The following is a 21,109-nucleotide window of genomic DNA, read 5'->3' on the forward strand; positions in this document are numbered from 1 at the left end:
TCAATCATCTTTGCTAAGGGTACAACACTATATACAAGCATATATCAGATCATACAGCTAGCCTCATCGATATAAACTAAGTGTCCTTGCATAGTTTTAGCTAGACCAGCATTAGGGGGAAAAAAATTAACTTATTTTCACGCTTAATAACTTATATATGTAGTTAATTTGTATTATCATAACTCTGTACGTTAATAACTATTTTATTTTTATCATTGTAATTTAATAACTATTTTATGTAAGTTAAGAAGCTCTAGAGGTTTTGATTAAAAGTCTTGCAACTTCTCTCAGGTCTAAACGCCAGATCGATCTTTTGTGACATTTCATAGATATCCTACGGTACTCCATTACGTTTCTAAATTATGGCTTTCTAGCAGTGAACATGTTACATTATCTGGTTTGATCCTCAAATTTTAAGTATGAGTGGCGAAATCACTTATAAAACAGGAGGCTAAATTACTGAATAGCAACAATGCTTTTTCCAGCCAGTTCCTTGTGTTAATTATGTTGTAGTGTTTTTTCTTACAAATTAAATAAGGAAAATGACCCTTGAAACGATGTCACTATCCTAAAAACACTTGGCTTCAAAATCTTCAGTACAAAGTTGTTTCCAGCTCAGAAAACATTGCTTTTTTGTGAGGCTTGCACACAAGAAAGCATAATGGCCCAGTGGATTTTAAGCCTCAAACCAATGCCACACCAAAACACAACTCAACAACCAAAATAATAGTGATTTGAAATCAGGAAAAGGACATATAAGGGCAAAAAAAATGTTTATCCAAGACTAAGAACCACACAAAACCAGAGTCGTTAACTTTCTTTCTCTGCTTCGACTAGCTAATTAGAAACATGACCCTAAACTTCTTAGGGTTGATTTTCTTTCCCTTGCTAGTGCCTGCCTTGCTTATCATCAACAATGCTCTGGCAAGTGATCCAGATATCATATATGACTATGTTTCACCACAGAATAGCAGTGTCAATGGAAGCTTCTTTACTTACACTGGATTAAGAGGAGTCCTTCATCAAATTCCTCAATCTTTCAAGGCAACAAAAGTAACCCTGGTTGAATTTCCTGCTCTCAATGGACAAAGTATATCATATGCACTATTTCAGTACCCTGCTGGTAGCATCAACCCTCCTCACATCCACCCCCGTGCCGCCGAGTTTCTGTTCCTTGTAAGTGGCTCCCTGCAAGTAGGATTTGTTGACACTACTCGCACACTTTACACACAAAACCTTCAATCAGGTGATATGTTCATATTTCCTAAAGGGTTGATACATTATCAGTATAATCCACAATCAGTTCCAGCCACTGCTATATCTGCTTTTGGAAGTGCAAATGCAGGAACGGTTTCAATACCTCATTCTATTTTTAGTACGGGAATTGATGATGTAATCCTTGCCAAGGCTTTCAAGACTGATACTTATACAGTGAAGAAGATTAGATCTGGCCTAAACAAACCTTAGAATTGCAAGCTAAGCTTTCATGTACTACTTCCTTCTAGTCTCTAAATAAAGTTCCTGTAGCTTCTGCATGTGTGAATATTAGCAAGAAATCTAAAAACCTTCATGTTTTCATAATTAACTTAACTTGGTCAAGTAGGGGCTGTGAATTGTATTATGCCACTGAATTTTCACACCCTGTCCCCAAGTGTGCTTAAACAGCGAAAATTTCAAGCATTTCCTTGTATGAATACACAAATAAAATAGAAATAAACAAGCCAAAGGTGGTGAAGATCCACGTATTAAGACAGATACTCGCGGGTAGCATTATGAAATATCAATCAGCACAAAATCATCATAGCCATATAATTAATTTGCTTGGAATCTTGTCTTCCAACAGATCCATGATCTACGCAGATGCCTGACAGCCTCTGACAAATTGAGGTATGTCGATTTGTTTAATTATATATATAGATAGATAGATTAATCATTATTTAATTATGTTAAATTTTCATGAGTTTAGGAAGAAAAGGAAAATATAAATATTATTTACACGGTGCACATGTTATACTTAGGTTTGTATACGAAAATATAACAAGAAATAAAAAGATCAGATATGGGGAGGCATTTGGGATCCAAGATCACTGAGTGGGTCTAAATCAATCAATCTAAGGAAAGTTAAAATGGAATGGAGTCAAATTGTCGAAAGATAGGATAGAATAGAACAGAGTTAATCTACAAAAAAGAACACCTAAAATGAAATTAATTTGCATTAAAAATGTTGAAATAGAAACATAAAGTGATACAAAAGTTTAAGACTGATATTGACAGGGCAAAAAAATTGCAAATGGGAGCAAATAAAAATACAAAATATGGTTTAATTAGTGCAAGATCCATCTATGGACTCAACACATCAGAAGGAAGAAACTATTTTCAACTAATGCTATGATCTTTTTAGGAGAAACTAATACTATGTTGGTATTATAGGGATATAGGTAGGAAAAATATTATTTGTGGTGCATATAAAATACATTTATATCTTCTAAAAGAATTACATTTATACAGTACTTATTTATATAGTCTTAGGGTTGTATAGTTAAAAAAATGTAAACAAGATCAATAAATACAACAAGGTATAAAAAAAATAACATAAAAAATAAACTATAAATAATAACATTGATTACGCCATTACAGTAATTAAGCTAAACAATAAGCGCAATATGCGGGTCAATCCAAACACTAAAGGACGTTAACAATTTGCTAATCAAACAAACTTTACCCGGTCAAAAAGTCCCATGTATTACTATGATTATCATATATAATATTAAACTTGGGATACTTATATTGAAGTCTATCCGGCATGTCTATCCAACTTTGCAAGCATGCACATGGCAACAACGAATATTAATTCTTGAATTAGTACTATGATACTCTCTATTTTTGTTTTAGTCATTTTCTTAACAGATACTAAGTCATCATTTGTACTGTTCTCTGTTTGTTGGTCCTGAAAATGAAAGTTTTATGATAGATTATGTTTTTCATTATTACACAATGGGAATGTCTTGGCTCTTATGCCGTCCCAAGGTATGACCAAGTAAGTCAAATTGTGAATGCCCTTTAAAAAAAACAAGGACATGCAACACTCTGCTATGTAACATGGGTCCCCCAATAATTGAATCTAGAAAAAGGAATGTCACAAAATTTGTAGTTTCGCAGAGAACATAATATTAAGGTTGCAAATTTTGATGTTTGCCAATAGCACAACCACCTATGAAAAATAGGAGTGGATCTGCACATAAGATGTTACTGGAATTTATTGCTGGCATTTTAACAACAATGGTTGGGGCCTTACTCTATTGCCTCTTCTGGAGAAAGGTCATTCCATTTCTTAAGCAACGAAAGACTTTGAAAGGTGAGTGAGATGCAGTTGTAAAAACAAACAAAAAATGAAAAATCATCAACCAAGTAAGTCTAGTAGTAATTGAGGTCTAAACAAACTCAGAAATTCTTACAAATTCTAGTATTTCATTCACCTAAGGTGACACTGAATCTTTGAAGTTTTTTTTTTTCATTGTTGCAGGAAAGGAACATGATAAAATATCATTAAGGTATTTTGATTTTAAGGAACTAGAGAGAGCAACCAAAAATTTTAGCCAAGATTGCTTGCTAGGTTCTGGTGCATTTGGAAATGTCTACAAAGGAACCTTTGACTTAGAAGGAACACTAGCCATTAAGAGAGCTCATTCTGAATCATTCTCAAGTGTGGAAGAATTCAGAAATGGTTAGCCCCAATGAAAGATAATTCTGCCTGTTTGACTCATGCCAATTCTCCTCACAACTCCCATCATGGTTTTAAAATCGCAATTGTGGTCGCAAATATATTGCGGTTTTTTATCTCCAATCATAATGCAACATCATCTGCCTGCAGTTTTGATAATTGCAATGCAACTGCGACTGTGACCACAATTGTATATTAAAACCATGACTCCCACAGAAAAGAAAATTCAATTTATTATTCTTGACTATTATTTCTTTTTTCTTGGCAGAAGTTAGGCTCCTCTCAGCTGTAAGGCACAGGAATCTTATTGGTTTGATTGGATATTGTGAAGAACCAGGTGACTATGACTGACAAAAGTTCCCTCTTGATTGTGCAGTTAAATGGAGTAAAAAAAATTCAGACATCAGTTGATGTTCTTGATATCGATGATATTCATTGTAAAAGCACATTGCTTTGGTAGTTTATATATGCAACAGCAATTCTCAGTGTTGAGAGGGAGTTATTCCAATACAGTTTTATGCTAACTTGGCCTAATTATGCCTTGATCAGAACGACATGGAGCCAAAATCCTAGTCTATGAATATGTTCCAAACGGTTCACTGCTTGAGTACATCATGGGTAAGTTTATTGTTTATCCTTCTTAAACCAGACTATAGTCAAAGCTATTATGTGTAAGCTCAAGGATTTTCTTTTCCCCGCTAGATATTAAAAAAACATAGAGCACTTTTGATTAAAAAGGATTTAAACCATGAATAGAGAACTCATGATTAGCTCCTATCTTTGATTTTTGACACTACTAATGTATGGCTATGAATGTTGATTTTTTGTAGGAAACGAAACGAGCTTAACTTGGAAGCAAAGACTAAACATAGCAATAGGAGCAGCAAGAGGTTCACCCTTTAAATGCTAGTCCCCAGTTGATTTAACCAGAAATCCTCTAATTAAAATAGAATTGTTTGGTACATTTTGTTGTAGGCATAGCTTATTTGCATGAAGGGGTGAAACCAAGCATTATTCACCGTGACATCAAACCAAGTAACATCCTATTAGCGGAAGGTTTTGAGGCTAAGGTCTCAGATTTTGGGCTAGTAAGATCAGGGCCAACTGGTGATCAGTCACATGTCAGCAGCCAGATTAAAGGGACACCAGGGTACCTTGACCCTGCCTATTGTTTAAGCTTTCATTTGACCAAATTCAGCGACGTCTATAGCTTCGGTATCATACTTTTGCAACTTGTTTCAGCTAGACCTGTGGTGGATTCCACTGTAAACCAAAGTAATCAACATATTATTGACTGGGTAAGCAATGCATAAAGCCCCTAATCTTCCATTCCAAAGATTTCATTTATGTTATTGTCCTATTTGGTAAATGATAATAAACTAAGATGATTTTTTTTTCATTATCATGCTATTGATACGGAATATACATCGGTTTTGCCACCTTTGATGGTGTCTCCCTTCATAATCACATTTTCTCCATCTATAAGGCTCTAATCTGAAACCTTGTTTTAGAGGACTGAGCCAATACCACTCAAACCAATGATTTATTAGTATTAAACTAAGATGATCACTATGGTTTGTTTACTTCATTACAATAGATTAGTATGTCATGCAGGCAAGGCCAAGCTTAGAGAAGTGTAGTGTTGAAGAAATCATAGATGCAAATCTACTATGTCAAAGTGAGCCATGCAACATGGAAGTTATGCTAAAGATGGGGCAACTTGGTTTAAGATGTGTGGTTGAAGAACCAAAACATCGCCCAACAATGAGCCAGGTGTGTCAAGAACTAGAGCAAGCCCTCTACTCAGCTAATGATAGCTTCAATAACAAGAAATCTTCAAAGGGATTCCTTACACCAATTGGCTCATCCCAACAATCAACAAAGTCGGAGACTCGGCGATCAGTTGAATCATACGATTGTTCACAAAGCTTTGTTAGTATTGACAGTGTTGGATTACAGAAATTTCATGTTGATATGGATAGTTTCTCCTTTAAGAGCACAGACTTAAGGTGCTTAGAAAATAATAGTATTAGTATTGACATGGATAGAGTATAACAGTACTAGCTTTGGCATTGACAAGAACAATTTGAGGAGAATACAAGAGAAATGAGATCATATGTAAGATATGACCTTAAGTGAATCACATTCATCACTCTTTTTCCTATATTGAATTTAGAATTCAGGGGTAAACATAGCCGGGGATGGAGAAAAGGAGATAAACAGAGCAATTTCTTTGTGTATTTTCTAATCTCAGTTTTTTGCTTTTTTTTTTTTTTATATTCCTTTCTTTCAACTGTTTTTAGAAGGTTTCTTCCAACTTTGGTGAACATAGGTCGTGGAACTGGAAAAGAAAGAATCATATAAAAAAAACACATAAATGAGTCAAAATGAGAATAGAAAAGGAACGAAGAAATTGCTCATTTAGGTAATAATTTATCAAACAAAATTTAGAATTAAAGTTTAGACAAAATATAAATTACTAAATTATTTTAATTACACTTTTGGTTTCTTTAATTTGGATTCTGAGCAATTTTGATAGCCTACATTTTTTTCAAGCCAATTAAGTGTCTTAATTTTTAAAATTAAATATATTTTATTTTTCTATCGATTTTCATCCTTGAAGCTGTTCAATTTTCATTTTCTACTTCAATATAAAAATTCAATCAATTTTTAAACCTTTTATTCAAAATTTATCTATTAAAGCATCATATTTCATCTAAAACAAATGACATATCTTAAAAGCTTTCCTTTAAAAATGATAATTTCACATACTAGAAAATCTTTCAAATTTAACTTTCAATTTTTTTTATTTCTAAACTTTTAAAATTACTTTACATCTTAATTATTCATAAAAAACAAAGTATTTGATTAAAAAAAGAAGCTGAAAGTTTTCATTAAAACAAAATTGACGAATGAATAAAGTTTCTTAATCTTGAAAATAAAAAAACTAAAGGACCAAAATCTCATAGTCCAAAATAAAGGGACAAAAAATGTAATTAATAAATATAATTTAGTGAGACCATTTAAAAATTAAATCGTAAAGATTTATCAACTAATTCAGAGCTCCTTGATAACAATTGCAACAATAACTAAATTTTCCTATCAACGTATTGTTTTACTTTCCTTACCGCGTATTATGCCACGTATTCTTCATCTCAAGTCAAAAGATTAATTCAATCATCAAATCCAGTTATATTAAATTTAAAATAGAAAGAAAAAAAAAAAAAGCATTACTGTGTGAAGAAACACGTGGTACTTCCACCTAAAAATTGCAAAGATAGTGTACCCACCTCTTCCGTACCTACCATTAGATCCAAAATTCATATTTATCATCCTTTTGTATCAAACATAAACCAAAAGAAATAAGGATAGCAAGCAATACGAACTTTGGATACTTATCTATATAGTTTTCCTATTGCGTGCAACAAACTAACTGTGCATTCAAAGGAGTGTACGAAAAACTTACAGAAATCACTCCACTGGACGAGAAAAATATGAGATGCAATGCAAACATGATTCCCTCTTAATGATGAAATATTAAAGGTCACCTTTGGCTTTGGTACTCTACTTCCATGATGCTTTACTCACGCAAGCTACATACCCCAAGTCACTTGTTACATTGTACTAATTGAACGAACATTTTTTCAATCTCTGTTAAATTGGATATACAATCTGGTGGATCACCAGAGCTCAATGTCTGCTAAGGGTACAACACTAAATAGAAGCATAACAGATCATACAGCCAGCTTCATCAACCTGAACTAAGTTTCCATAGGTGCAGCACAGGGAGCCAAAGTTCTAGAAGGTAGGGGAACACCACCTCCTCTCACCGATAAAGGAGGACCTCTTACTGAGCTGGCTCTGCTGACAAGATTGGAGTCAAGAAATACAACTACAACTGTGATGTCATCATGGAAATGCCGGCGGACACCACGGTCAATTTTCTTCAAATCAGAGTACCTCATCTCTCTCTTTTTTGCTGCTTCTTGCAACGCAGCTTTGATGAGCCTCCGAGCAATTCCCTGCAAGATATAAAGCATGTAATGCCAGCATCTATCTTTTATACTTTGGTGCTACTATTTAAAGTGTTTGATCTCTAAGAATATCTTTTTTTTCTCGTTAAAATTGTGCATTGTAAGCAATTTAAAACACTTCTGCATATCTATAAAATAAATAACAGTCACTCATTTTAACATCCAAGACTGTAACCAGTAGCATTTACATGAGGAGAGCATTTTAGCATGACCTATACGAAATTATGAAAACAGTAATGACTTATTAGTGCATGGAAAAGTGAGATAAGAAACTTAAAGCACTAAATGCTCTCACAGAGTACATGAATGAAGTCATGAATCAACTCATTTTAAACTTAATGAAATGATTAGGGGCATGTAAATTATGACTGAACAAAACTACAGTAACTAAGCAATAAAAAATATAAAGCAATAGAAACAACCATATAATACATTTATCTTACATTGTGTGGGTTGTTTTGAACTATATCAACGGCATCCTGATTGCTAAGGTGTTCCCAAAGACCATCAGAAGCAAATATGAGAAATTGATCATGCTGTTGAAGTTCATGGACAGAAATTGATGGGTCAGAGCTCAAAATGGGCCTCTTAAAACCTTCCCGCACACGAAACTTAGCATACAACGGTTCCTTGTTAAATTCAGCCTTTTTTAGGTATACATCGCCAATGGATCTAGAAATCTGCCACACAAAAATTTCATTACTAAGTTGTATTATACATGATAAGTTTAAGGTAATGTTTGGTCTAGCTTTTTTTTTCTCCAAAAAAGAAGAAATTTGGCCAACACATTTTATAAAAAACTCTTAAAAATTTAAGTATATTAATTTTTATAAAGAAAAAGGGAAAACGGGTTGCATTTTAAAAAAGGCTAGGTGAAGGAGCTTTTAGAAAAAGTTGGCTTCTCTGTTTTGCTCCGCTCCCCACTCTCTCTCCCTTGCTCTCTCCCTCTCCTCTCTTTCCCCGTTCTCCTTTTCATGTCTCTCTTCCTCTATCCCCTGTTATGAATTTTAGCAATAACTATCATCCTCCACAACTTTATGCAATGAGATCATTTTCTTCTACTTAGCCTCCTAGAGAGTTTCTATTCACATGTTTTTCTAAGGGTGCTCCTAGGTCCGACTTGCAAAGGGGACTAATTGCTCTTTGAGCTGATGTCTGTTCTCTAGTGGTCTTCTTTGAAGCTTTTGGAGGATTCTTGATCCTCCTGTTTTGTTCTCTTTCATTTCTTAATGCATTCTTTCCATTGGAAGTATAAGGCTTTAATGGAAAATAGACAAACCATATCTGACTGATAATTGTATGACACGATATACTAAATAAAAAAAATTAAAACTAAAACCAGTTAGTATTCCTAGTTCACTCTACCAAACAAGATCAAGTACTAGTACAAATCCAGTTCAACAAGACTAGTAACATAGCATATTTTTAACACATGAATTATCCTAATATTCTAGCACTCTTCTTTAAGCTAAAGCTTACAAGGCTTTTACAAATAAACATTTAAAGACAACATCTAAAAATATAAGCTGGGTCCAAAATGAAACTTGGAAAGACAACTCAGAAAAATCTCCATCATAAACACAGTTAAAGAGATCCTGGAGAGGTGATACACAACAATGAGCATGGTTAGAAAGATAGCTTGACAAAATAGCTGGAAGACGCACAACCATAAAAGCTATTGCAATGTTGTATGGCCATAGACAAGATGGAAGAGAACCAGCAAGAATAACATCAAATTTGAATTCAGAAGACAAAACCCATCTAAACATGTCCGGAAAGTGGAAAACTGATTCAGTCTTGAATTCGCTCAAAAACTACTATAATTGACTCAATCAATAGCTTGCTGCAAGAAGAAATTACAGTAACAACACAACTGCAGAACTAAACAGTAGACAAAATTTAGCGACTAAATAAGCTCTAAATATCCCTAAAAGAGACAAACAGAAGGTACTCCCAACCACCACCCCCCCCCCCCAAAAAAAAAAGAACTTACTTATACCTCTCAGGATGTTTGTACATTTTAAAAATAACTTAAGATCACATTGTCACAATTCCTAACTAATTTGATAGAAATAGATTCATTAGCACAGAGGGTAAATAGATACCCAGTGCTTATATCTCAATAAAAATGGTTCAACTAATGAAAGGAGATGCTTATACCCAAAGATTAAAAACCCTTTTTCCAATTATATGACTAGCAATGTTGAGACAATATTTCCTGTCCTTGGCATGAAAATCAAATTTTCAATCTCATCAATAAATTAAAAATCATTTTATATATTATATTTTTAAATGGCTTAAAAAAATTAAATTACTGAAAATATGTAGTCTAATAACACATCCCATCAAGTTTTTGATAGACTAAAAACAATAAATTAAATTTTCCAATTTCAAAAGCAAAAGGACAGAAGAATTTGGGAAAGATGTGGATTGCCTTTTATTTATAAAAAAAAAGAAAGAGAAAAATAAAACACCAAGATTCACATGTAAAACTTACCTGTATCAGACCCTTCACCCGCCATACATTGTGCTTTAGAACCACAATTTTTGAGTCATCCGGATGCAAAGAATGCATCTCTTGTCTCACAGATTCTATGGCCACATTATGCTCTGACGAAAGCTGGATCGCCAAAACCTCCCCAGTTGCTCTGACCACCCGGCCAAGCACAGCACGGGAATCACCAAGGTTAGCAATATAGAGGATACCACCACAAATCACACCAACCAAACAACAAGATCCCACAGCAGCAATTTGGGGATTCATGGGCCACTGTTTGGTAACCACTGACAAAAAACCTTCTTCTGTGGCTTGGTATGCCTTCCGAATAACCTCCATAGACATGGACTTCTGCTCAGATGCAAATCCTTAAAAAAATACACGCACACAAGTCAATACAAATGTTCACAAGCAACATTGAGTAATGAGTATAACTAAAAGGACGAAACTTATATACATCTGTACTGTTCTCCAATCAGAATTGGAGTTTACCTTGGTAATATGCATAACCCTTTAATGCAAAACTTTACTACGTAGACTATCAAGATGATTCTCCAATTCTGTTTGGAGAACAGAACCTATAGAATTATATCTAAGTTTTGTCCAACTGAAATTCATAGGTGCTCCTAGAGCAAGACAATATTCTTGCTCCATACTACTGAAAATGTACCACATCAATCTTTGGGGGCATCAACATCGCCACTTTAACTACATTCTATGTAGCTGCTATAGCCAAACAACCTGATGTGATACACATTCAACAGCGTAGAACGCCTGCAAATCTCTCTACGACATGAAGGTTCATCATAATAACAACTAAAAAAGCCATTACGTTTTAGATGTTGGAAGAGATGATCACAGACGTAGCGCGACGTCTCAGGCCCACCGTGTCCATCATACACACCAACAAAGGTCCCATAAGGGCCAGTGTCAAGCAAGCTGAGAGGACCAGACTCAATCTGGCTCTGATCCTCGAGCAAGTTGTTGGCCTGGACAACAGCCATTGAGTATTCACCAAACAAGTGCTGCCCGGTATCCTTGTACCACAGCAGCCCTTCCTTCCGCCCGGAAACCTCGGAACCCTTGCCGTCGGAGGAGGATCCTCTTCGCCGCCAGCAGGCAGTCAGAAAGTCCATCAACCTTGATAGCATCCCTCATTTCACCCCAAAACAACCTCCTATTCCTTCACATCCACAAATGGATGCTCCAACCCCTCCCCCCACAAACCCTCCCTCACCTATTAGTATTATATAACTAAATAACTAATAATAAACACACATATTCTATTGTTACCAATCAATTTCAAATCAAAGTCCAAACACTAAAATCCAAGAAATTCAAGCGTTGAATTTCAGTGAAAACAGCACCTGGAAAACATAAACAACAATAAAATTAACAAGAGGAGAAATAAAATACTAATAAAAAAGTAATAGAGCAGCAGAGAGTTGTTGGAAAGAGCAATACTAGGTTGCAGAGGAACGGTTATGTGATGCAACAGCGTTAGATCTACAGATCCAAGAAAGGAAGTGTGTGGTGATAATAGGGTTTTTGTGTTTTGTTGACGCGTTTTTGTGATAGGGAAAGAAGAAGAAGAAGAAGAGGTTTGGGATAATTGAAGAAAGAAAAAGGTGTTAATGATGATCAGTCATCGGTGGGAGTGAGTGACCTCAAAACTGAATACGCTTTCCTTTTCTTTTCTATTCTATTTTTTTTTCTTTCTTTCTATTATCTTCTCTACTCTGCTGGTCTTTCTCGACACACCGAAGAAAAAGGGGTCATCTACACCAACTAACTCTCTCGCTCAATTTTGTGAATATTATTACACTCTCATCAATTTCTTTTTCTTTTCTTTTCTGTTTTATGGTCATTGCCAATTTTGTTCTGCTTTTTTTTTTTTTAGTTTTGTTGTTGGAGAAATTTAATTAGAGTCATAATCTATGGGATCGACTCAGCATGACTGGAACGAAGGTTTTAGTTTACTGGCGTGGTAACGATCATTGGAGTAATGATGATGCAAATGTCCATTGAAATAGTTAATGAGATAATTAAGTGTGTGCTGACTTTTAATGGAAATTGTAGCGTTTGAGAATGGGAGGAAATTGAGATTCGATGTGTTGATAAGGAAAACAATCAAATACTATGAGCTGGTTTTGCTAGTGGTTCAATTAAGATATACTTGACATCACATTTATTTTTTATTTTGGGGATGTTAAATTCATCATTTAATCATCTTTTTGTATTAATTTACTCATTTGGGTTTGATTTTCCATCCTCGAATTTCCGGGTTTTTTTTGTCGTGTTAAAGCATAATATATTTATTTTTTTGGTAAGGTAAAGCATAATTTGATATGCATGAAATATCAGTTTGGTAATATTTGTATATTCTCTCTTGAATGCAATCTCAATTAAAGGAAAAGTATTTTAGAAATAATTTTATTAAATAGGGTAAAATTGCCGAGAGAAAAAATGGGGTAAAATTAATTAAGATTTATTTATTCTTTCACTAGCATACATGATTTTTTTTATATTCAAGATCGTATGTGTATTAAAATTGATATAAATATATTTTAAAATTATACAAGAATATGAGTTATTTAATTACTTTTTTATTGTTTTTTAAATTATAACAAAAATTAACACATATAATTTTGATAATATATAATTGTATAGTTTAACAAATGAATCAATTTTTCTCAGAAAAAAAAAAACAAATGAATCGATTAAAATCACAAACAATATAATTCTACATTTTCTTTGAAATTTAACTAGTCATAGTTATATATTTTTTTTAAAAAAAAACTAGTTAGAGTTATAGGTTCGTCTTAGCATAATCGGAATGAAAGTTTTAATGTGGTAACGACCATCGAAGTAATGATGATCAAACTGTCTATTGAAATAATTAATGAGATATTTAAGTGCATGCTGACTTTTAAAGGAAATTAAGGAGGATGGAAAAAAGGAAATTAAGATGTTATTAAGTGTAAGCTGGTTTTGCTCTTGGTTTAATAAAGATATACTTGAAATCACTTTTTTTTTTTAAGGTGAAATCACTTTTTTGGATGAAAAATTGACCATTTAATAACAATTTATATATATATATATATATATATATATATATATATATGGAATCAAATCACATAAATATAACTTTAATAATTATTATATTATTTTTATAACTTGATATAAATTATAATTTTTATTAATAAAAACGTTGAATTATATTTATATATTATCAATATTGTTTGTGTCAAATTTTGTCATAATTAAACAACAATAAAAAAATAATTAAGTGATTTTTATTTTAGTATATTTTCAAATATTTATATTAAGTTGATTTTAATTTATATAAAAGAGATAGTAAATAATTTTTTATTAATATAAAATTTTACATATGTGATTTATGTGAAAAAAAATTTAATCTAACGGTAAATCTTAAAAAAATATTAATCATTTAAAAATTATAAAATAATATAATAATTATTAAAATTATGCTGATATAATATATAATATTATTTCTCATATATATTATCAAGTAAGATGAGTATCTTATGATGAGAGATGTTAATAATTGTCATCCAATCCAAATAGATGATTTAGATTTATCAAATAACTCACTTAAAAATTCATTAAAATTTCACTTACATCATTAAATGTCTAAAAAAATTCAATTAACACAATCTTAAAATATTTTAATTATCATTAATCAATTACCATTTATATCATAATTGTCATTGTTCTTGTAACTACTACTATCATTACTAACATCTCTTATATTTTTCTTTTGGTGTGTCCAGAAGAGAAAAAGAGTAAACATCATTTTCCCCCCTAAAAAGTACGGACACTCTTCAGAACGTGTGTACTCCTTTTCTGTATATTAACACTTCAGTCTTGTGTTACTGCTGAACATTGAAATGTGGCTTTACTTTTGATACGAGGTTGTACTTCTACTTTGAAATTTCTTGTTTTTCCATTAAATGCTTGAAATCCAAACATCAGAGCATATTGAAAAATATCGGGAATATCATATACAAGCAAGAATATCATATCCAAACATCCTAAAAGAGTTCATCATGTGCAAAGACGGATCTAAAAATTCATCAAAGAGGGGACTAGATTTTTTTTACAAATTATTCAAATATTAAATTTATTAAGTAATTATTCAATATTCGTAATTTTCACATAAATATTTACTATTAATGTTATGTGTGGGATTAGAGATAAGATCTATTATTAATAGGAAATTATCAAATTAACAACTATTTTCTTATTATTTTCTCCTATTAATATTTTTTATTTAATTTTTCTTTTTTTTTCTTATATACGTAAAGAAAGTGTTGAGGGAGGGGGGTTAGGACCTCTACCTACCCCTCTTGAAGATGTCCCTGGTCACATGATAATCCTTGATGAAAAACTTATATAAATCAAAGTGCAAGTTTTTCATTAAGCGATGGATGAAAAAACATCATATTGGATACTGGATATTTCATGAAAACCTTTGGACACATGATTAGTTATGTAGCACTTTGGACACTATTTTCTTAAAAACATTGGACATAAGTCCACTTATGTGCTTTCGATGCAAGATCAACAATTTTTTGCATATAAGTTAAAAGCATTGTACCTTTTTATGCAATGGATGCATAACATTTCCTACATAACTTATCACTTCATCAAAGTTTAGTATCTTTGTTATCATTATAACTATGAAATCTTTGAGAGGTTAAACATCTTTCATGCCTTTGATTCCTACATGTCACTCGCAAATTTGTCATTGATTAGGGTTGATGCGGTGGAGGATCGAAAGGTATTGAGGATTGAGAAGCAATTTGCACACTCTCCAGGTCATTGATTTGGCCAACACAAAAAAAATAAAAAATATGAGCATATCATTTGCCATCTCGTCTTAACTAACATTATGTTATAGTAAATGTTATAAATTGACGATCAATAGATGGAGATTTTCTTGTAGGATAAAAATTGCATAATTTTAAAAAAATGAGACAACAAATGTTTGTAATTAAAAATTTGGGGATCAAAATTACAAATTTGATATTACAGGAGAACTAAAAATATAATTTAGCCTTTTATATATTTAATAAATATTTATATTTTCCTAAAATCATTAAAATATTTCTCACAATAAAATTGAAACTAAAATATATTTTTAGTCCTTTATATTTCCAATTATAATCAATTTGATTTTTTATCTTTCAAAAACTTCAATTGAATTCTTTATGTTTTTAAAGTTAGTCACAATGGTCATTTCAAAATAATGATCATTCTTTATTTATTTAGGGACATAATTTCAAATCTTCTTTTAACTCTGTCTCATTAAATTCACATATATAAAAAATATATAATTCATTTGATATTCAAACCCAAAAAGAATATAGATACGTAAAATTATGTGAAAAAATGAATCCAATGAGCAACCAAAAAATTCTAAAAAAAATTCTTTAAATTACTTGTGAAATTGATTTTTCTCACAATTTTTACTATGTATATAACCATTTTTTATCTGAACATATCTTTTTTTATTATTCAAATTGTTTCATAATTTAAATAATTAGGTTTTCTTCAATTTGAGCACAAAAAAGCATTAGTTTCAATAAAAAGAATTTCCATCACTTGACTTGTGATTCTAAGTCCAACAAATCACCTAAATTGTTTTTAAGGGAAACCATTTGAATTATTTGATAACTTCTCACATGACTAGAATCACTATGAAAAGTTATTAAATAAGTTTTGACAAGTCCTCAAAACTTAGTTTCAAATTTCTACAATCAACATAACACCATTTGAGAAATTACGAAACTCAAATATAATCAAAACATAAATTACTAAATATATATTTTATTTTAACCGCTAAAGTTTACTTTTTTTATCCTAAAATGGAATCAAGCTTGTTCTTCAAAGGAAAGGAATAAATGTATATTTGCATAGAAGATTGTAAAAGCATACCTTTGAGGTGTATATTTGGAGAAATATCATTACTTTTATGCACCATAATTTTATCTTAAATCCAAACAAATACTGAGATTGATCTAGCGTTCTACACAAGTTAGCAGGCAGACGGAGCCGCGAAGGCAACAACAAAAACAGAACATAAAAGTACAGTGATTACAAAACAAAACTGATCATTCCATGTGTCGTGCGTCCAACTTCCTTCTTTTCCTTTTCGTCCTTCCATCAATTATCCTCCCAACCCTAACCCTAACCCTAACGAACCCCACTTCAAATTCCTTCGATAATCCATTAGAAATTCTATTATTATGTTATATGTTATAATTGTTATAATTATTTATAACAAAAATTCTTTTAATATATAAATTTTATTAGATTCGATTCCAAATTCGACTCAATTCTCAGCAAAACTCCGCCAAATTCGGGTTCAGACTTCAGAGAACCCTAATTTCATATGGTCGACCCCCTCCCTCCGCCGCCGTCGTCTTCCGGCGGAGACGACGGCGACCCCTTCGGCACCTGGTATGGCAACATCGACTATTTGCTGAACATCTCCGCGATCGGCTCCGCGTGCTGCCTTCTGATCTTCCTCCTCGTGAAGCTGCGCAGCGACCACCGCCGCATGCCGGGCCCCGCCGCCCTCGCCTCGAAGCTCCTCGCCGTCTGGCACGCCACCGGCCGCGAAATCGCCCGCCACTGCGGCGCGGACGCGGCGCAGTTCCTCCTCATCGAGGGAGGCAGCTTCGCCCTCCTCCTCTCCCTCGCCGCCCTCGCCCTCACCGTCCTCCTCCCCCTCAACCTCTCCGCTGGCACCGCCCCCCTCGCTGACGGCTTCTCCAAAACCACCATCACTCACATCCCCAAAGGCTCCCCCTTGCTCTGGATTCATTTCCTCTTCGCCGTCCTCGTCGCGGTTCTCGTCCACTTCGGAATCTCCGCCACTGAAGAGCGTCTTCGGATCACGCGGTTCAGAGACGGGTACGGTAATTTGAGCGATCCCACCGTGAATTCCACTGCCATATTCACTATTATGGTTCAGGGTTTGCCCAAAATCATAGGTGCTGATAGGATAGTGTTGCATGAGTATTTTCAGTATAGGTACCCCGGGAAGGTTTATAAGGTTATTGTCCCTATGGATTTGTGTGCGTTGGATGATTTAGCTAATGAATTGTTGCGTGTGAGGGATGAGATTTCGTGGCTTGTGGCCAGGATTGACTCTCGGCTTTTGCCGGAGGACGGTGACGGCGGTGGCAACGGTGGTGGCCCTGCCGGATTGTGGGGCTCGGTGATTTGTTGTTGGAAGTGGTTGAAGGGTTTTTGTGTTGATTTTATGAGGAGGTTTGGTTATAGTGATGAAGAGAGGTTGAGGAAGTTGCAGGAGTCGAGGGCTGAGTTGGAGAGTGAGTTGGCTGATTATAAAGAAGGGCGTGCCCCCGGTGCTGGTGTTGCATTTGTTATGTTTAGGGATGTGTATACTGCTAATAAGGCTGTTCAGGATTTTCAGAATGAGAAGAGGAGGAGGATTGGCAAGTTCTTTTCGGTTATGGAGTTGCGGTTGCGGCGGAATCAGTGGAAGGTTGAGCGGGCTCCCTTGGCGACTGACATTTATTGGAAGAACATGGGGACGCCGAGGATGTCGCTGAAGCTGCGGCGGGTGTTTGTGAACACTTGTTTGTTGTTGATGCTTTTGTTCTTCAGCTCACCGCTTGCAGTGATCAGTGCTGTTAAGAGTGCTGGGAGGATTATCAATGCCGAAGCCATGGATAATGCACAGCTGTGGTTGGCTTGGGTGCAAAGCTCTAGTTGGCTTGCAAGCCTTATTTTTCAGTTTTTACCCAATATGATCATATTTGTTAGCATGTATATAGTGATCCCTTCGGCTCTTTCATATCTATCGAAGTTTGAACGGCATTTGACAGTGTCTGGGGAGCAAAGAGCTGCGCTCATGAAGATGGTTTGCTTCTTCCTTGTGAATCTCATTCTCTTGAGGGGTTTGGTGGAATCGTCGTTAGAGAGTATGATCTTGAAGATGGGGCGGTGCTATTTGGATGGAGAAGATTGCAAGAGGATTGAGCAGTATATGAGTGCTTCGATCCTGTCCAAATCATGCCTCTCCTCACTTGCATTTCTGATCACAAGCACTTTCTTGGGGATTTCTTATGATCTTTTGGCACCCATTCCCTGGATCAAAAGAAACATTCAGAAATTTAGGAAGAATGACATGCTTCAATTGGTGCCAGAACAAAGTGAAGAATACCCTTTAGAAAATCAGGGCATAGATAATCAAAATAGTCTTCAGAGGCCACTGATGCATGACAATGCTTATGACATTGCCAATGGGGATAATGTTGAAGGACAAGATCTCTTTGTTTATCCAATCACTGGAAGCTCGCCTGCTCCCAAGCAGACATTCGATTTTGCACAGTATTACGCCTTTAATTTGACAATTTTTGCCCTGACTCTAGTATACTGTTCATTTAATCCCCTTGTGGTCCCTGTTGGTGCTGTTTATTTTGGGTATAGATATGTGGTTGACAAGTACAATTTTCTGTTTGTATATCGAGTTCGTGGCTTCCCTGCAGGCAACGATGGGAGGTTAATAGATACTGTAATATGCATCATGCGTTTCTGTGTTGATCTGTTCCTACTTGCCATGCTCCTATTCTTCTCAGTTCAAGGGGACTCTACGAAGCTGCAAGCCATATTCACTCTTGGATTACTAGTCATGTATAAATTACTGCCTTCGAGTAATGATAGTTTTCAATCAACTCTTTTGGAGGACATTCAAACAGTTGATAACGTTGTTGATACTAGGCCAATTGATTATGAGGTCTTCTCACAGCCCAGGTTTGATTGGGATACCCCTCAAAGGTGACTCATGCTTTAATATACATTGTTTGCTATCTTATAAAGATGCATCTGTTCCCAAACAAATATGTAACTTTAGAAAAAAAAAATAGTGGTGAGGGATAGAGATGGGACAGGGATCACGCTGGGCCAGGGAAGAAAAGGGAAGAGGGTTCTTCATGTAACTGATGTTCATAATTTGTTATACACGCACTTATGACATGTCAATTCTTCTCTTTCTTTTCTTACGAAATTCCAAAGCTTGCCCAGGATGTTAATAAATGTACCATATCATTTTTTGTGAAGTTCCTTGCTTTCTAGTTTCTGCAGATTTGAGGTGATGTGTTCTGCTAACATTTTTAATATCTTCATCCCCAAATTACTAGGGAAATTATGGGGGGAATGTTGGGCTTATTTTCGTTGGAAAAGGAGCGTGTTGCTTAGGGCAAAGTGGTGCTGTGCCTAGTGCTGGCCCCATTCCCGCCCAAAGAAAATTAAAGTGAAAGCCGAATAATTCCTCTTTTTTTTTTAATTGTTGTTTTAATAGCTTGGTATCATTTTAAACAAGAGACTGATAAAAAAACAATGTACAGAAATATTATTTACTATTATGTTCTTGTTTTATCAATTTTGATTCTTAATTCGACCAACATTTTCTAAAGTAAATCAAGGAGAAGTAGAGAACCAACTATACGCAACTAAGCAAGAAACTATTGTCTTCCTAAACATTGGTTGTTAAGAGGTGTAGGAAGTTATGAGATTAACACGTCTCCAACAATTTACACTCTTAAGAAACAACAATTATTTTTTAGTAAACAATGTGTAGAAATAATATGAAAAAATAAAAACCAGCCCAGCCGAGCAGAAAGATACTCCCGAACTCTTAGAGAACAGAATCCGCAACGTTGATCTATATATATATATAAAACCTAGCTATTACTATAAGATGATTTCTTAAAAAGAAAACTATAAGATGATATGTAGATGGTGCGACGTATGTGTATGTAGTATTATCATGTCATCTATAATCCGTCATAAGGATCATGCCATACACTATCGTTAAAATCCATATTCTAAATCTAATTATTTTTGCGAACATGAAGTGGCTGTAGTTTACTGGTAGGAATTCTACCTTGTGGACACTTCTATATCTGATATGACTCACATGCAGTGGGGGCATCTTCACAATAATATTGTGGTTTGCTTCCTTGGAATAATTACTCTTTATTTAAAAAATATATATTTTTACAAACAAATTATATAAAATAAAGTCATAAATTATTCAATTTTTGAAGATGAGTTCTACAATATATAAAATTAAGTGCGGTTCAATTAATTTAATTCGTAATAAAAGAAAAGTGAAGGTTGTCATTTAAATATTTTGATTGTATTGTTGTTGTTGTTAAAAGCAGCTAATTTAAATATATACTAAATATTAATTTATTAAATAAATAAATTCATCGTAATGAATAATAATTAGTTACATTAAATGCATAAACGTTTAAGTAACACTACCCAGATTACACTAAAACAAACAAAAAATATGCATTCTAGTAATTTACAAGACAAAATGAATGGTTTCAATCAGTTCAATGTTGCAATTGACTTTGCCACATGGTCAAACACCAATGCTACATTCACTCTGGTCCAAACAAGTGCATATATCTTCCTACTTGAGCATGTTCTGAATTTCAAATCCATTGTGGCTCCACTCATCTCTAATTTGTCACATTGAACTTTCTCTCTAAAACGTGAGGCTATTCATTCTTTCAATGTAACTGATAGTCTGCACTATAACCAATTCAACGAGGGGATAAATAGATTGAATAGCGAGTCACAAGTAATTTGCTCCTTTCACTTGTGACTTCCATTGTTCTTCATTCATCACTTGGGAGAGAGGCAAAGATACAAGGAACATGCATCATCAAGCAATGAAAAACAACCTTGCCGATTTAGGCATGGAGAGAAAAAGGGTTGGATCACAACCCCTTTGCCCAAAGCCTAGAAAGTTTTCACCTTCAATACATGAATTCCTCAAGCCAATCA

General features: G+C 34.1%; 4 protein-coding genes across 4 annotated transcripts; 3 read left to right on the plus strand and 1 right to left on the minus strand.

The window, feature by feature from the left end:
* The first annotated feature begins 769 nt into the window (after nt 1-769).
* Nucleotides 770-1,631, plus strand: LOC114381222 (putative germin-like protein 9-2). Its single transcript, XM_028340430.1, has one exon. The coding sequence runs from the start codon at nt 850-852 to the stop codon at nt 1,465-1,467; it is 618 nt and encodes a 205-aa protein (XP_028196231.1). The 5' UTR covers nt 770-849; the 3' UTR covers nt 1,468-1,631.
* Nucleotides 1,632-1,999: 368 nt separating this feature from the next.
* Nucleotides 2,000-5,885, plus strand: LOC114381214 (probable serine/threonine-protein kinase PBL23). Its single transcript, XM_028340419.1, has 7 exons — nt 2,000-3,355; nt 3,524-3,724; nt 3,990-4,058; nt 4,271-4,339; nt 4,552-4,611; nt 4,697-5,019; nt 5,336-5,885. The coding sequence occupies exons 1-7, from the start codon at nt 3,214-3,216 to the stop codon at nt 5,774-5,776; spliced, it is 1,305 nt and encodes a 434-aa protein (XP_028196220.1). The 5' UTR covers nt 2,000-3,213; the 3' UTR covers nt 5,777-5,885.
* Nucleotides 5,886-7,107: 1,222 nt separating this feature from the next.
* Nucleotides 7,108-12,124, minus strand: LOC114381232 (probable protein phosphatase 2C 46). The gene is made up of 5 exons (XM_028340441.1): nt 11,717-12,124; nt 11,085-11,619; nt 10,253-10,620; nt 8,199-8,435; nt 7,108-7,743 (listed from the first exon to the last, which is right to left on the minus strand). The coding sequence occupies exons 2-5, from the start codon at nt 11,401-11,403 to the stop codon at nt 7,483-7,485; spliced, it is 1,185 nt and encodes a 394-aa protein (XP_028196242.1). The 5' UTR covers nt 11,404-11,619; nt 11,717-12,124; the 3' UTR covers nt 7,108-7,482.
* A 4,147-nt stretch (nt 12,125-16,271) lies between these two features.
* On the plus strand, nt 16,272-19,368 carry LOC114381240 (CSC1-like protein At4g35870). Its single transcript, XM_028340455.1, has one exon. It carries the CDS (start codon nt 16,671-16,673, stop codon nt 19,089-19,091), a length of 2,421 nt encoding a protein of 806 aa, XP_028196256.1. The 5' UTR covers nt 16,272-16,670; the 3' UTR covers nt 19,092-19,368.
* Nucleotides 19,369-21,109: the final 1,741 nt, after the last annotated feature.

Source organism: Glycine soja, chromosome 2 (assembly GCF_004193775.1).
Source record: "Glycine soja cultivar W05 chromosome 2, ASM419377v2, whole genome shotgun sequence".
Classification (NCBI taxonomy): Eukaryota; Viridiplantae; Streptophyta; class Magnoliopsida; order Fabales; family Fabaceae; genus Glycine; species Glycine soja.